Source organism: Rattus norvegicus, chromosome 9 (assembly GCF_036323735.1).
Source record: "Rattus norvegicus strain BN/NHsdMcwi chromosome 9, GRCr8, whole genome shotgun sequence".
NCBI lineage: Eukaryota > Metazoa > Chordata > Mammalia > Rodentia > Muridae > Rattus > Rattus norvegicus.
The window spans coordinates 55391954-55409214 of NC_086027.1; the positions used below are offsets into that span (position 1 = coordinate 55391954).

The 17261-nt window shown below is 39.4% G+C and overlaps 1 protein-coding gene across 1 annotated transcript in view; it reads left to right on the plus strand.

The window, feature by feature from the left end:
• The first annotated feature begins 3278 nt into the window (after nt 1-3278).
• Wdr75 (WD repeat domain 75) overlaps nt 3279-17261 on the plus strand; it is a 30181-nt gene continuing 16198 nt past the window's right edge. Inside the window, exons 1-8 of the mRNA NM_001399180.1 lie at nt 3279-3382; nt 6962-7091; nt 8628-8693; nt 9535-9625; nt 11515-11639; nt 12999-13069; nt 14312-14431; nt 15381-15469. Coding sequence (NP_001386109.1) covers nt 3300-3382; nt 6962-7091; nt 8628-8693; nt 9535-9625; nt 11515-11639; nt 12999-13069; nt 14312-14431; nt 15381-15469 — 775 coding nt within the window. The 5' untranslated portion in view covers nt 3279-3299. The remainder of the gene's footprint in view (nt 3383-6961; nt 7092-8627; nt 8694-9534; nt 9626-11514; nt 11640-12998; nt 13070-14311; nt 14432-15380; nt 15470-17261) is intronic.

The window sequence follows — 17261 nt, forward strand, 5'->3', positions numbered from 1 at the left end:
ACAAGGTTCAAAATGAATAGCATGTAAGGATGGCTTCATGTGACTCACAAAAGCTGACAATATTACCCACCATAGCCTTGTTATTTAACTTATTATGGTTTAAATATTCCATTTCCAGATAGCTTCATTTCACATGGGCCACACCAATTGTTCATATTGGTTTTGGTTTTGTTGTTGTTTGTTTATTTTACTAAAAAAGAGTATTGGATGAAAGTGACCTCATGACCACTCTTAGATATGGTTGAGAAGGATTTTAATGTAGATATGAGGAGCATCTGGAAAGAACCAGACTAAACCAAGACATGAGGAATGGAGGGAGAGAGGAAGAGAAGAAATAGAAAACCAGAGAGGGTAAGATAATGAACCAGGAGAAAAGAACAGAGGACCAAGAGAAGAGCCAAGGGCCAATAGGCTAAGAGAGTGCATGGCCAATATGGCTGTCTATATGATTCTCTAGGAATCAGAAGCTGGGAAAGGGAAACCCATCCCCTGGCCTAGAGAGGTTTAGGGTGGGTGGGATGAGAAGTGCAGGGAGAAGCCATGGGTACTCAGTGAGACTTGTTATGGATTTCTTTAAGACTTGACAACTATAATGCCATCTTTATAATAATAGGGCCTGTCTTCTTTTCGGAATGTGCCACATCGGGAACAGTATAAGGAATTCAAAAGAATATAGTCCTAATTTTTAGCATTCTTGTAAGCTTACACAAAATTCTTATTATGAAGTTTTGTTATTGCTTGGGAACATATATCTTCCTATGGAATTCAGGACTTTGCCCTTCAAGTTTTATCTCTGTTAATCATTACAGCCACAAAAGTTTATTTCTGTGAGTCACTACAAGACAAGAAAAGTAATATGATAATCACTAGGTCCTCATAAGTAACACGTTCTACAAATTAGTAGATAATATTAATGAACAAAGATATCCTCTATGGGTGGTGCATATTGCAGGGATCTATTAACATATCCACCAAGCCAGTAATGCACAGCACTTAGTCACAGCTTGGTACAGAAAGCACAGGGGAGTTTGTGATGAGTGCTATCTTCAAAAAGCCAGTTCTGTTTCTCATTTCCCCAAAGTCAGTTCTATTTAATTCAAAGCCCTAAAACATTTAACTATTATAATATGAATGTGGTGTGAGTTAGGTGCACTCTTGTAAAACATTTATTTTATTATGATTTATGTATTTTATTCATCACTGTGCAAGCTGATTGTTAACACAGAGAATAAACTTAAACAAAATAAAAGAACATGAAAACTGGGGGATTCTCTTCTCTCACCTAAAACAAAATTGACAAGAAATTCTAAAATACATGGCCATAAGGTCTAGAACAATGGAAAATACATAATTGCTATTGATACTATAATATAACACATGATATTTAAATATGTTGCAATAATAACAATTAGAATCATCCTCATATATGCTTTACTGAAAATGTATTGTACAGAGAAGAAGGGCAGGTCTCTTAATCTGTGAATAGTACCCCAGTTCCTTGGATTCTGTGGGTTGGCCTCTTTGGGTTGGTTTTCTTTTGAAGTAACTGTTCCCATTATTAACTCTGAAATAGTCATTCATAATAGACTGTGCCCAACACACTATTCACACCTTTGTTTTGGATCAACTTCTCAACTGTGCTATGATAGGTGTCTTCTAGAAAGACATAAATACATTGAAATGTTCTGCCACTTGTATATACATCACAGAGTAGCTCTAATATATTTGCCTTTGGTTAAAGGCTAATTTCAATTACTATAACAAAACAGAAAAATCAAAGTATAGTAAGACACTACTCAACCAATGCACCAGCATCTGTTTCTGCTCTATGCAGAGGAAGAAGAGGAGGAGGAGGAGGAGGAGGGGGAGGAGGAGGAGGAGGAGGAGGAGGAGGAGGAGGAGGAGGAGGAGGAGGAGGAGGAGAAAGACGGCAAATATTAAGCCGTTGAGAGAAGATTTGGTTTCTAAATGTTCGTGCAAAAAGAAATAAAAATACAAATTATAATTTATTGGAAACGTTAGTAGGTTAAATTTTTGTGTGGAAGTAATCCTCTGGCCAGTTTAGTAGTCCAACTAGCCTCTGTCCAAATCAGGAAGCCTCATTCCTTCTTAATTTAAACAAAGTTCACCAAACAGTAAAACAACTGAAGTCAAAACTGCTCTGATCATTTATTTTATTTATTGTCTCAGAATATAATAAGCATATATCAGATCTCAAAGTTTCCAAGTTTAAAGAAAATCTTTAAATTTGAGATAAAAATATAATCAGTGTCTTCCTGTCTAGCTGTCTCCCAAAACTATGAACCCACAAAAACTAAATCAATCTCTCTCTCTCTCTCTCTCTCTCTCTCTCTCTCTCTCTCTCTCTCTCTCACACACACACACACACACACACACACACACACACACACACAATTGTGCTGTCTAAAGTCTAAAGATGTTTTGACCCTTAGGATTATATTTTTCCTGCTATGAATCAGCATAAATTTATGGTGAATTTCAAATCTATTAAGCATCTTCTCCTGTTAGGGTTAAGATATCAACTGCCCTTCCTTAGGAGTAGTTGAAAGGCAGCACAATTGGAACTATTGACAAATGAATGGTTCAACACAGCAATGTCGAACATAACGCACATAAAGTGTAAGGAATCCTCAGAACTCAGGGCTAAAGCCAAAGGAACTGAACAATCCTAGCAAATTGGATAACACTGCAGGAGCCCTGACAAAAGGGTGTACTTTTATTCTGAAGTAGAAACTGCATCGCCAAGAGTTGCAGATTTGCTACGGGAACTTTGCTATGCTCATAGAACCGCCACGAAAAGCTAAAGAGCCCCGCTTCAGTTACTATTGCAAGAAGATGCTCTTTGAACCTAATCCCTCCCCAAAAGGCAACTGGGATGAATTGGAGTAGGGTGCTTGTGTCATCTTGCTGTCGCTCAATCACAGTGACAGAAAAGGCAAGGTCTTCAGTAGAAGGAATGATGTTCACTTCCGCTTCTGGCTGAACTTATAGAGTACGGTTAAAGAGGCCGAAGAGAGAACGCTCTGTATCGAATAGCTGTAGCGGCATCTGGTATGAATTTAATTTCGTGCGTGGCTGCATAGCTTCACTCTTTCTACACGTGTTTTAATTTGACAGTGCCCAAACTAAAAATGGCGGCGTAGGCGTGGCGCAGACCATAGAGTCTGCGAGCTAGAGAAGCCTAGGGCGGACCGTGGGCGGAGACTCAAGCCTAGTCTAGTCTAGGAAGGAAATTCGTAATCCGACCAGTGCTCCGTGGTTCCTGCGTCTGCGGGAAGATGGTAGAGGAGAGAGTCCGCGTGGTTCGCTGCGGCGGCAGCCGGCTGAACTTCAGGAGAGCTGTGTTCTCTGTGGATTCCAAGTATGCAGTAGGCTAAGAGGGATCCGGGCATCGCGGCCGGGGAGGGGTTTGACTTAGAGGCTGGATTCCACGGCGCGGCTCGGCGCGTGTCGGGACCCGGGGTGCCCGGAATCCGCCCGGCCTTGCTACTGCGTCTGTGTGCCTTGGCTACCCCGACTCTACCTGCGGGTAGATTGAGGGGGTGCAGGGGCAGGTCGGGTGTCTAGAAAAGACTAGGAGCTGTTCGGTTGGAAAATGGTCCCTCGCTATACCGTTCCGCTCTTGCAGACGAATGTTCGTGCTCTTCGTATGGAACGTTTTGTATTTCTAAATCATTAATAATTCAGTCTTTTCCGGGAGGAAAAAAAACTCAATTTTCTTTTTACCTTTTTCCCCCCCTTTATTTTCTTTTTTCTTTTTCTATTTTGGGGGGCGGGGTTACATAAAAACCCGTGTTTGATCTGTAGGAGAAATTGCCTTACATGCACACAACTTTTCCAAGTGGCTTTCAGTGGTTCCCTGCTTGTCAGCCGGCATTGTTGCTGCTACGTTGTATCATGCAGAAGAGATGTGTAGTAGGGCTAGTTTTTCAGAGCACTCTAAATGTAGAGATACTTAGTAAAACCCCTTCTATTTTAGGAAGGTAAAGATAGTGTTTATGGAGGGTATACTCTCCCACAATACCCAGCCTGTGGGTGTATGGTAGTTGTTCACTGCATGCATGATGAAAGGAGTTCTCATACATACAAATAAAGGGTTTTTGAAAAGTAAATCTTACCAGTATAGAGGCTTTTGTTGACACTGTTTTATGAACTAAAGGGATAAAGTGGACATAGAGGAGTTGTTACAGTTCTGCCCTCCAAACTCATCTTTATATCCACTTTCACCCTCCATTGAACTGTGCCTCACCTTGTCTATTAAATGAGGTGTTTGGTCCATTTCATTTGCCAAGTCTGATGGGACTTTTTTTTAAAGCTTTGGTCAACTGTTTTATCTATAACTAGCTGAGCTGACAAAAACCAAGACAAGAAAAACTCACTGCATGGTGAAGAGTAGAAAAGTCAGTAGTAGATGTTTGAAACCCTAGGTGTTTTTAAGGCTTTCTTACTTCACAGTGAGAAAGATGAGGATTGCAGAGGGCTTAGATAATTTTTGACATTACCAACAGATTGGGAAAAGATCTTTACCAATCCTACAACAGATAGAGGCCTTATATCCAAAATATACAAAGAACTCAAGAAGTTAGACCGCAGGGAAACAAATAACCCTATTAAAAAATGGGGTTCAGAGCTAAACAAAGAATTCACAGCTGAGGAATGCCGAATGGCTGAGAAACACCTAAAGAAATGTTCAACATCTTTAGTCATAAGGGAAATGCAAATCAAAACAACACTGAGATTTCACCTCACACCAGTGAGAATGGCTAAGATCAAAAACTCAGGGGACAACAGATGCTGGCGAGGATGTGGAGAAAGAGGAACACTCCTCCATTGTTGGTGGGATTGCAAACTGGTACAACCATTCTGGAAATCAGTCTGGAGGATCCTCAGAAAATTGGACATTGAACTGCCTGAGGATCCAGCTATACCTCTCTTGGGCATATACCCAAAAGATGCCCCAACATATAAAAAAGACACGTGCTCCACTATGTTCATTGCAGCCTTATTTATAATAGCCAGAAGCTGGAAAGAACCCAGATGCCCTTCAACAGAGGAATGGATACAGAAAATGTGGTACATCTACACAATGGAATATTACTCAGCTATCAAAAACAACGAGTTTATGAAATTTGTAGGCATATGGTTGGAACTGGAAAACATCATCCTGAGTGAGCTAACCCAATCACAGAAAGACATACATGGCATGCACTCATTGATAAGTGGCTATTAGCCCAAATGCTTGAATTACCCTAGATGCCTAGAACAAATGAAACTCAAGACGGATGATCAAAATGTGAATGCTTCACTCCTTCTTTAAAAGGGGAACAAGAATACCCTTGGCAGGGAAGAGAGAGGCAAAGATTAAAACAGAGACTGAAGGAACACCCATTCAGAGCCTGCCCCACATGTGGCCCATACATATACAGCCACCCAACTAGACAAGATGGATGAAGCAAAGAAGTGCAGACCAACAGGAGCCGGATGTAGATCGCTCCTGAGAGACACAGCCAGAATACAGCAAATACAGAGGCGAATGCCAGCAGCAAACCACTGAACTGAGAATAGAACCCCCGTTGAAGGAATCAGAGAAAGAACTGGAAGAGCTTGAAGGGGCTCGAGACCCCATATGTACAACAATGCCAAGCAACCAGAGCTTCCAGGGACTAAGCCACTACCTAAAGACTATACATGGACTGACCCTGGGCTCCAACCTCATAGGTAGCAATGAATATCCTAGTAAGAGCACCAGTGGAAGGGGAAGCCCTGGGTCCTGCTAAGACTGAACCCCCAGTGAACTAGACTGGTGGGGGGAGGGCGGCAATGGAGGGAGGGTTGGGAGGGGAACACCCATAAGGAAGGAGAGGGGGGAGGGGGATGTTTGCCCGGATACAGGGAAAGGGAATAACACTCGAAATGTATATAAGAAATACTCAAGTTAATAAAAAAAAAAAAAAAAGAAAAGAAAACAGGGGAATTAAAGCAGCTCATAGATAGGGTTCAAGTAGAAAATAGCTGGGAAATTAAAGCAGGATACTTAGCAAATAAAAAAAAAAGAAAATACTAAGATCAAAGAAACTTATAAAACAGAATGTTTAATTTGGGGCTCACAGTTGCAGAGGTTAGAATCCATCACCATCACGGTGGGGCCTGATGGAGGAGTGTCTCCCATATTACCCCAGTACCGAGCCTGCCTGCCACCCCACCCCGCCCCCTCCATGCTGCTTATTACACATAGAGCCATCTCTTGGCCATTGTATCTTAGACATATGGTCAATTATAAACCACATTCTGGCTTCAAAGATGTGCACAGATCAGCAACCCAGTATCATAGATTTAATAAAGCAGGCTGTAGCAGCCCTAGTCAGCATCACATTTCTTCTTAGGGTAACGTCGTGTGTGGGCTGCTTTGGCCGCACAGAGAATAGTCTGGGTTCTCAATGATTTGAGCCTTCCATGGTGAGAAAAGTGTGAAATATAATTGGCACAGAGTAAATTTCTTTTCTGAACTTTTCTCGTGGTAAGTTCTATTATGAATGTAACCTCTTTGGATAATGAAGGAGCATCTGGTGTGTGGGAAGAAGCCACAACTGTAAGATGATGTAAACAAAATTAGTATTTCAGCAGTTAGACAGAAGATGGGTGTGTATACAAGAGTAACCTGGGCCTCACCATTGAGAGCAGAACCTTTTACTCACCATTTATGAGCTGATGTCTCCAGTTAGCAAGGGAGAGTTTGGTTGTTTGCAGAATGATGCTGAATCATCTCACAGTCTTCTGTGTTAATAGAACATCTCATATCCTCATAGGGTTGCCAACACATACACTTGAATATACAATCCTTAAACTCTTTAGAAAGGTATTTGCATGTTGTTATCTTAAGACCATAAAAAGATTATCCTATCTGTTTAATATGTGAGACTTAGATTTCGTTCTCTTCCAGGTATATCTTCTGTGTCTCGGGAGACTTTATTAAGGTCTACAGCACAGCCACAGAAGAGTGTGTACACATTCTGCGTGGGCACAAACATGTGGTGTCTGGAATCCTCATCAACCCCAACAACCACCTTCAGGTGTCAATTTGTAACTGAACGAGTTTGCATGGTTTACTGTTCACAGAAGCCATTAGGTTAAGTCTGCAGTGGGTACTTTACAGATTATGACCAGAGAATAATCTGTAGTTTCTCCTATTCAGGATATTTTCTTCAGTTTTCTTCAGTTTCATATACACTCTGCATAGCATATTCTGTGAACCATTTCAACTGCATGATACTAATAGTGGTTACTTGATGAGGAAGGATGTTTTTGGTTTTTTTTTTTTCTCTATGAGGTTCTGAAATGCAGATGCAATTAAATGGACTCTTGATTATTGGGCCCCATATAGCATTGGCACTGTGACTATACAAACACATGTCCTTAATTTTCAATTAAAAATAATAATTTTATTTCAATATTTTGCTTTTGCTATAAGTTTTAACAAGTTCCTATTTTCTGCATTAGTCATAGCAATGTGGAGGCTATTGCTTGGTTTTGAAAGGATTTGCATTGCCACCCATAACCATGCAATAAAAGACATAGGGCATAAAATAATACTCATATTTTCTCTTCAAAGTTAAGTGAAAAGTTAAAAATCAGAGTCAAATAACTCTGATTCTTGGATAAAATATCTAGCCTTTATTTTCTACCAAAGATAAATTATTTTGCTTGAGAAGATAATACTGTTTTACTTAAATACTTTTTATTTTTAATCCGTAAATTCATGACACAGTTCACAAAATTGTCCAATTGTCACTTTCTTCAAATTACAATTATTTATAAACTTTATAAATAAGATACTTTCTCATAAAAGATCTGTGGAGCCCCGGTAAAGCTAAGCATATTTAACGGCCATAATCCTACGTGTTAGTAAGATCTGTGCTCACCAAGAATGGTCCACACACTAGTGTTCTAACACTGTCAAGCCATCTGTGTAGATGTAGAGCGAAGACTGAGTCCTGGAACTTGATAGGTCCATGAAGTCACCATAGACTCTCAGTGTGCAAAAATCCCTACTGTGGTTTTAAGTGTTGGTCCTTAATGGATCGGGTTTAGGCAGACCGAGTGTTCTCATTTCAGGAACGTTTTTAATGCTTAGGGAAGATGAATGCGGTAACATCAATGAAAAGGAATTGGGCTTTTGATAAAGGAGCGAATTCCTGAGTGCTCCTCTCTCGCTCCATACCATATCTACTGCAGAGTAGAAAGTTCATTCCCACCTCTTTCATTTCTATTTAAAAGCGGAAATTGTTAGATTGTTTTAATCAGATGATTTTGCGGAAACCACTGGTTTGTTTCCTTTATTTCAAATACTGAGGGCAGAGAGTGTTTCACATTATTTGCTTTACTGTGCAATCTGAATCTGATACGTTTTGAGTATCGTGTTGGGGTTCACAAAGCTTTGCACTTAGACTTTAAATAGCGATATCCAACTTTTATAAATTGTACTACCTCTTCAACGCCACGATGAGATAATGCACAACAAATAGGACCCAGCCCTTTCTGCCCTCCGTGATTCATTTGGTAACACTGGTATGGTATTTAATCTATCTTGTACTAATTTTACCCTTTAGCTCTACTCTTGTTCCTTCGATGGCACAATTAAGCTGTGGGACTATCTTGATGGCATTTTGATAAAGGTATGTGTGTTGCTCTTTAGTTCTCTTCTGTAAAGCCTAATCTTTTAAGAGACTCCTGAACAAGTTAAGAAACCTAATAGTTTTTCAAATGTATAATTTAAACTATATAAAAATTTCAAGATTCTACCATAAAAAGAAGACTGATAAGAGCACTGAAAGTACTTTACACACCATTAAGAAACAACTGGTTAGGCCAGCAGGATAGGAGATGAGTGACGTGAGCACTGAAGGCGTAGCCCAGTGCTGTGGTGTCTGTGTGCGACCCTGAGCTCTGTCCCAGCGTTTTCAGGGAGCCGTGGGGAAGTCAAAAGCAAGCTAGGAATTGTACATGACAGAAAAATGCCACTTACCATGACGAGGTGGTTCATCCTGTTAACATTAGTAGCGTAAATTTAAACAAATGGAGTATTTTCCCCTACCTAAAATACACATTGAGTGCAATAATGAGTACAATTTAGACAGATTTTTATGTGTGCAATGAAGGAAAACAAAAATTATAGTACTTTTTTTCTATAAGAATGTACATCTTTGAAACATCTTGTTATAATTAAGTTATATCATTGAAATATCTAGTTGTGTAGTTCTTAAATTATAATGGGAAAAATCTATATAACCTGATGTTATATAAAATTATTATAGGTTCAGTCAGTGAGACACTATGCAATCATTGAAAAGCCAAGTATATAAAAGATAAATCATCAAATATTGTGCATGGCCTCTATAGACAGGTACTCTCCTAAAGTAGGAAAACATCAGTAAGGAAACCTTCAATTGTCCCGTGAGGTCCATGTTCTGCGGAAGGAACTGGATCCTGCATGGAGTGATTCATTATCTCTTTCAGACTTTCACTGTTGGACCTAAACTCCATGCCCTCTTTATTCCTGCCCACGCCGAAGATACTGTCTTCCTTACAATAAATAAAGAAGATCCAGGTACAGTGTAATGCAATTAGTTTGTTTGTGTAGGACATCAAATAGACTGTTAACAGTTTCTGAAAATTACCAGGGTCTCCATTCTAGTTTTGATCTCAAACTAACAGTCTTTGAGTAGGCATGTAAATTGCTGTCATTATCATTGGGTGTGGCTTTTAGTTCTGAAGTCTTCAGTGATTACCGCGTATGAGCGCATGTGTGTGCGCATGCGTGCATGTGTAGTGGACTAATAGTTCAGTGTTAAAGCCAGGAAAAAATTTGTCTTTCTGCTGAAATTTAATGTGTCATTCTTATTTTTTTTTCATTGGGAGCCTAACTTTTAATGGCTGAGCCACCTCTCCAGCCCTTAATATGTCATTCATAATAAGCATCACAGTCCTTTTCTTTGTTGGTCTTGATTCATATCCAATGATACAGAGATAAATTCATATAAGGAACAGGCAGTGTGGCTGCGTGGTTACTGTTTACCAGCATCGAGACAACTGTCACTTTCCAGCATTCCTGGAATGTCATCTCCAGCACTGCAGGAATCACAGAGAGCTTTCTCCATCAGAGAGTTTGGTATCACTGGCTACCCCCATGATGTTACTCAAAGAAACACTTTAATGCTGGGATTCAAGAGCACTACTCACCCCATAAGATACAGTTGTATTAGAATTAAAAATTCAAAAAAGCTTTAATACAGTGACTATAGATAGTCAGCTGGACTGCCCAAAATTTAATCCTTTATGTAAAGATATACAGGCACATGCAAATCTTTAGTATGACAATTGCTTTCATTTTTTACTAAATGGTATAACTCTATGTGTACCAAAGAATTGCTTTAGAATCACTTACAGTCGAATATCAGTAACCTTTGATTGGCGTGCCTACGTCATGCTCATCTGTCAGTGTTATGGATAACAAGCCATAGCTAACTTACTTACCTATAAGTACATAAAATTATGTACGTAGAGCCAAGAAGTCGACTCCAGATGTCTTCCTTTGTCCCTCCACTTAATTGTTGAGACATGTTCTCTCCCTGCACCTGTAGCTTGGTGATTGAACTAAAGGAACTAGCTGCCCCCAAGGCCCAGGGATCCTCCTGTCTGGACACCTGTTATGCTGGCTTTTGTATTCATAGCAAGCTCAGTTTTTCATGAGTTCATGGAAGCACTGATGAACGGCCTCCCTCGCCGCACATGTCAGAAGACCTCATATGCTTCTTCTGGTTGCTCCGTTAACCAATACTATATTCATTGTTCAGTCCCATTTTATTTTTATTTTTTGGATTTTTTTTTCTTTTTTTGAGACAAATCTTTATGGTCTTATAGTTTTGCCTGTCCTGAAACTCACTGTGTAGACCAGGCTGACTTCAAACTCAGAGAACTTCCTGCCTCTGCCTCCGACCCTGACCCTAGCACTGACCCTTAACCTGCCGGGATTAAAGGTGTGTGCTCACATAAACCCACTTTAAACTACATCTGAGTAAACATAAAACGCCCCTGTGTAAGTTTTTATTTCTACAGAGAGCCAGGAATGTCCAGGAGGAATTCAGGGACTGGAGTAATGGCTCAGCAGTTAAGAGCACTTGCTGCCCTTCCAGAGGGCCTGGGTATGGTTCCCCTCATCCACGTGGCAGTTTACAAATACCTATAACTCCACTTCTAGGATCCCTGTGGGCACTAGGCTTTGCACACAAAGTGCTTACATACAAATAGGCAAAACTCACAGATATAAAGTAAGAATCAATCTTTTTTTTTTTTAATGAAGAGTTGAACTTGAGGTATATTTTATTCAAAATGTCCTACAGTTACAGTCTTGGCATTTGAGTGTGCATGTCACTGTTTCAAATGACTAAGTGTATGTGGTTTAGAGAAACTTTGTAATAAATGATTTCTCCTGGCCAGACATATTTCAGCTGGTGTCAGTGAAACTGCCCAAGTCGACAAGCCGGAACGTGGAAGCTAAGGAGCTTACCTTTGTTCTGGATTACATAAACAAGTCCCCCAAGAGCATTGCCTTCGGAAATGAGGTACAGTTGTTCTGTCGTTTTCTGTTTATAGGTGGAATCTGTTCCCCAGAGTTTTGCCCTCAACACTGATGATCTAGTGCATTAGTGCACTTTTGTTAATAACAAAAACACTGTGACATTGTTGTAGCAAGCATTCCTTGATTATGGTATGCACATTCTTAGAACCATTCTTATGTCATGTATTCTGTCTTTTGTTCTTTTACAATTTTCCCCGAAACAACGGTGTCTAGTATTTGTACTTTTCTTTCTCTGTTTCATAAAACACTGACATTATTCCACTTTAGGCTGTGTTGTATGTCTTTAGAAAATATGGGCTCTATCTAGTAAAAGTTTTCCATCATAGGAAATTCAGATATCACAGAAAATATTAGGAAAGAAAGTCTTCAGTCTCAGTGAAAATATTTAAAGGCTTTTTTGAAAATTGAAGACAGAAGTTCCCAAAGGAAGTAGAATCAGGAATATTTTTATTTTTCCCCCTTTCAACTTAAGGTTGTAGCACACATGAGTGCTAACATCCTTTTGACAGGTACTTTGTGGCCCTGTACCATTATTTAGCTACCTGTTAATGCTTTATTCCTTAAAGTCCAATGCCACCAGAAGATCTATTGCATTAGCCTTGGGGTTTTTCCAGTCATTGTATTGTTCTTCAGCACAGGGTTAGTTCCTCAGAGTAGAGAAGATGGATGGCTTTGTCAGTGTCACTGTCACACTCAGTCTTACTGATCAGTCTTACTGATTACCACAGTGGGTACAGCATTACTAATGGTGTCAAGGTAAGGAACAGAGTTAAATTCTCTGAGCCTGAAGAGACAGAACATTATAGCAAAGTGGTATGTGTAGGAGTTTCCCATAGCCTGGAAACAATCTGACAACCCAGAGTCAACAGCCAAACAGTGGGATCTTGGTGTATTTATTCAACTGAATGCAGCTCAACAATGAGAAGAAATTAGCAGTCCACCTAAGGGCATAGATAAATTTCAAAAGGACATGTTAAGCTACAGTTGCAGTGTATAGACTGAAATAAACTGTGATAAAGTGGTATGACTGGGACTTTGAGGAGTGACGGAATGGGGAGGGCACATTCTTGGGATGAAGGAAATGTTTCTAGGTCTGGACTTTGGTGGCAGTTATGTAGATACAGCCAAACATGGCATGGTATTGTATGTATGCTGATGGGAAAATATGCAAGCTGCTACACTTAAAAATATAGTTGTAGAATTTAGAGCTTAATTCTAAAGGTAAATTATCTTTTCCTCGGCCAAAGTATAACAAGTCATTTTGTAGTAATACAATCGTAGAACTTTTTTTTTTTGTTATAGTTTTTCTTTTTTTAATGTTACCCTTTGTTTAAATCACCAGGGAGAATATGTTGCTGCAGTCCGGGACTTTTACTTATCTGTTTATTTTCTCAAAAAGAAAAAAACATGCAAGTAAGAATTTCTTTTTATTGGCTTTGCTGTATTTACTGGAGCACTTATTATACTGTTGTCCAAACTTGTTTCCAGGGTCTTGTTTGGAAAAGTGGGACCATCTTTTAGAGGTTCACACATTTTAGTAGGGTTAGAGCATCTTAGCTAGGGAGTCTTCTCTATCCCCAAACCCTATACATACAATACAGTCAACTGTGTACTTGGTGTAAAAAATGGATTTAGTTTGAAGAAGCTTGGCCTGGTGATTCTCACTAACTATAGCAACCAATATAGGCATTAGGATACTGGGGCTTTCTTCCAGTTTATTTTCTATTGCTATGTTAAGATACCATGACCAAGAGGGGAGGAAAGGCTTTATTTGGCTAACATGTCAATCTCACAATCTGTCATAAAGGGAAGTTAGGGTAGGAACTCAGGGGAGGACATAAAGCAGAGGCCATGAATGTTGCTTTTGGCTTGCTCTCTGTGCCTCACTCAACTGCTTGCTTTTGTATAACTCCCAAACCCAGTTAACTGCCCAGAAATAACATCATTCTAGTGGGCTAGGCCCTTCCACGTCAATCTCAGTCAAAAAATGCCCCACACTCTTGACAAGAGGCCAATCTGGAGCCATTGTATCTCTAAGGTTTCTTCTTCCCAGGTGACCCTAGCTTGGATGAAGTTGACAAAAATCACCAGCATGGTCTTAAAATATTTAGTCCGTTTCATCTGTCATGTACTTCAAATTAGTAGATTTAAATAGAGGTGATATCTAAGTGAATTGTAGGGATAATAACATGCCGTATTTTAGGAGACGAGCTAAGGATTATATAATCAGTCTCTTAGACACTGTAGTCTTCGGAACTACCCTTCTGAGATCAGCATCGTTTTATTTATGGTATACAAAGATCCTCACTTCTTTACAAGTGGAATATGAACCAACCTAGACATAGCAAATGTATTTATCCCTCTGAATTTGTCCCCATTAGAATACATGAAGTCATTTGTTTCTGTTCGAATTTACTAAGCATAGCCATAAGTTTAATCCTAAAATTTTGGTTCAGAGAGAAATTTTCTGTCCACACGCCAGCAAAAGATATTAAAAGGACTGTCTTCATTACTTGAAACTTAGCACAGTGCATTGGCAAGTTCTCGTGATCAGACATTGGTCATATGAAGTTGATACTGTACATCTGTAAATATTTACCAAACAGAGCACTTGATTCATAACCAATGGAAAGTTTTTGTTTTTCTTGTTCCTAGTTTTACTTTACCATCAACAAAAAACAAGAAGAATGCAAGGAACAAGTTCACATGTGTAGCCTGCCATCCAAAGGAAGATTGCATCGCATCTGGCCACATGGACGGCAAAATCCGCCTCTGGTCAGTGAGCTCCAGAAAGCATGGGATCACATATGCACTGCTTCACACTTATCCTGAAGTGCAGCACTGTCTTTAGCTCCAAAATGAGAGAGCATGCAGCATCACTGCAGCAGAGGACTGGCTCTGCCCCCACCCTCCATTTCCCCGCATTGCGCTCTTCCCATCATACTGCCACATAGGATTCCTAACCTTAAGCTTTTGGAGAAAGAGAAGCATTCCGTGTCACCTGGAACCATTTTATTGAGAATCTCGTTCTTAGCCATTTATCTAAAACAGGAAACTGAGACAATGCTAAGTGTATAGTGGGTGGTACAGTGCCATGAAAACTTTGCTTATAGAAGTTCATCTAAGAACAAAGTTTTTATTTTTAAGATTTATTTATTTACTATATATAAGCACACTGTAGCTGTCTTCAGACACACCAGAAGAGGGCATCGGATCCCATTACAAGTGGTGGTGAGCCACCATGTGGTTGCTGGGATTTGAACTCAGGACCTCTGGAAGAGCAGTTAGTGCTCTTAACCACTGAGCCATCTCTCCAGCCCAGAACAAAGTATTTTAAAATATTGATACCAGAACACTTGAGACTAGTTTATTGGGTTTCCCACGCTATTGTTTCCTATTTGACATCTGAGGTTAAGTTAAAAGTTTGTTTTCTAAGTCCTAAATGGGATGTCTCCATTAAATAACTTCTTTCTGGAAGACTTTTCTTTGTGTTTGTTTGCATTGGTTGGTCCAATTCTGATGTGTTCATTTCTGTTTTATCTTTCTATATTTTATTTTATTACTGTCTCAGAAGCCTGTTTGTTTTCTAATCAGAGACAAAAAGGGAATGGGTCAAGATGGTAGAGGAGGTGGGAGGAGCTGGGAGTGGAGGGAGGGGAAACTGTAATCAGGATCTATTACACAAGAGGAAAAACATTTTAAAAAGCATTGTTTTCTCCAACAGGAGGAATTTTCATGATGATAAGCTATACACATACACATGTTTACATTGGCACCATGACATGGTTATGGATTTGGCTTTTACAGTAACAGGTAAGTGCCTCTTTCATAATTAAAAGAAATATTAGAAATATCTGAATCAAATGTTGGAATTTACAACTATAATTCCATTGTTTGTAAGGCTAAGGCAGGAGAATCACCATGAGTTCAGGGCCTACCTAAGCTTTGAAATGAGACCCTGTCACAAGAGGCAAGTTATAGGAGTCAAATAGTGAGCACTCTTTTGTTGCATGTAGCTTTTGCTACCCCGCCTAAGTTCTGGGAACCGCCCATGCTACTAGTCCCAACCCAGATTCCCTTGAATCTATGGATAAAAAAACAACACACACACAAGCTAACACGGTGGCTGAGCACTGCTAAACCTCTCCTGCCACCCCAGGCAATGGCCACTCAAAACCAAAAGCTCACATGGTTGGTTGACTTTATCTCCTGCAGCTTCTTCCTTCCTCTTCCAGCTCTCTCAATTCTGCCTAAATGCTCCCATGCAACTCCTAAGTGTCCCTTCCCGTCCTCAGTCATTCATCGCTAGTGTCTTTATTGATGGATCAAGAACCAATTAGGGAATAGGACCTTAACATCAGATCTAAACCCCTACATTTCACCTTTTCTGTCCAAAAAACTTCTAGACAAAGTATATACAATTAACATCCAATCCATCATATTTGTCAATTAGATAAACTTAAGAACTTACTAACTTAAAGAATTATGATTCTATCCCTGTATTATGTTTGTTTAGCCTGTAACAACATGTCTTCCACTCTATAACCTCTCTCTCTATGTTAAACAACTTGAGTTTGATTATGAGACTATAACAAGTCTTCAACCCTACTGGAAATCTGAGAATGACTTAAACATTACCTGGGTATGTAGAAAGCACAGAACACAGCTTTTTAGACCTAAAAAATTGCAGAGACAGCTGGCTACCTGGATAGCCCTTAATTTCTCATAGCATTGGAGCGAATACTCTTCAGCCTTTGACCCAGGATCATCTGACAGACCACTGCAAAGCAGGATTATGAAAGGCTGCTTACCCTGCCTTGTCAGAGCTGTCAGTTGACACATAATGTGTCCTTTTCCCAGGCAATATTTTTGTCTCCAGCTGAAATAGGCAATTTCTGCCCTGTGGCTACATTGCCATGATAAGCAACCTTGCCTGGAGTTAAAGATGCTCAATTTTTTTTATTTTTTATTTATTTTTTATTTTCTTATTTTTTTTTTTTTTTGGTAGGAGAATGGGGAAACTGTCCAGAGCAAACATGTCTCGTTGTCAAAAGATTAAATAACATTAAATGTCATATTCTGTGGATTTCTGATGTTTCTGAAGATTGCCTAAGTTAAGTCTCTTGAACTGTCAAACCTTGACTACTCTTAGCTATTTCTAATTGAAAAATATTGGAACTACCGTCTTATAATTAAATCAGAATCAAATATAACCATGAGTTTGCTATCTGGCTCTTAACTTGCATTACTTAATCAACCTAAGCAGTTTGTAATAGCAGCTATTAGGAAGACTGGGTCTAAGCTTTGTACTCTTAAATGAGTTGCATAGGCAAGTGCCTATCTAAGAATAACAAAATTAATCTCATATTTTGTATCAATATCAGAAATTCACACCAATGAAAACCTTAAGTTTGTATCCAAATAAGTTCTCTACCAATGTAAGAAATTTTAACTTCAATTTTTGTATCAGTTATAAAGATTTCTACCAATTAAAATTGTGGCTACACAATGCTTTGTTCAAGAATAAGATTTAGTAATCCACCCCATCTATTTCCTCCCTGTTGAAAATTATGACCATTTCTAAATTAGCCCTTACTAAAACAAC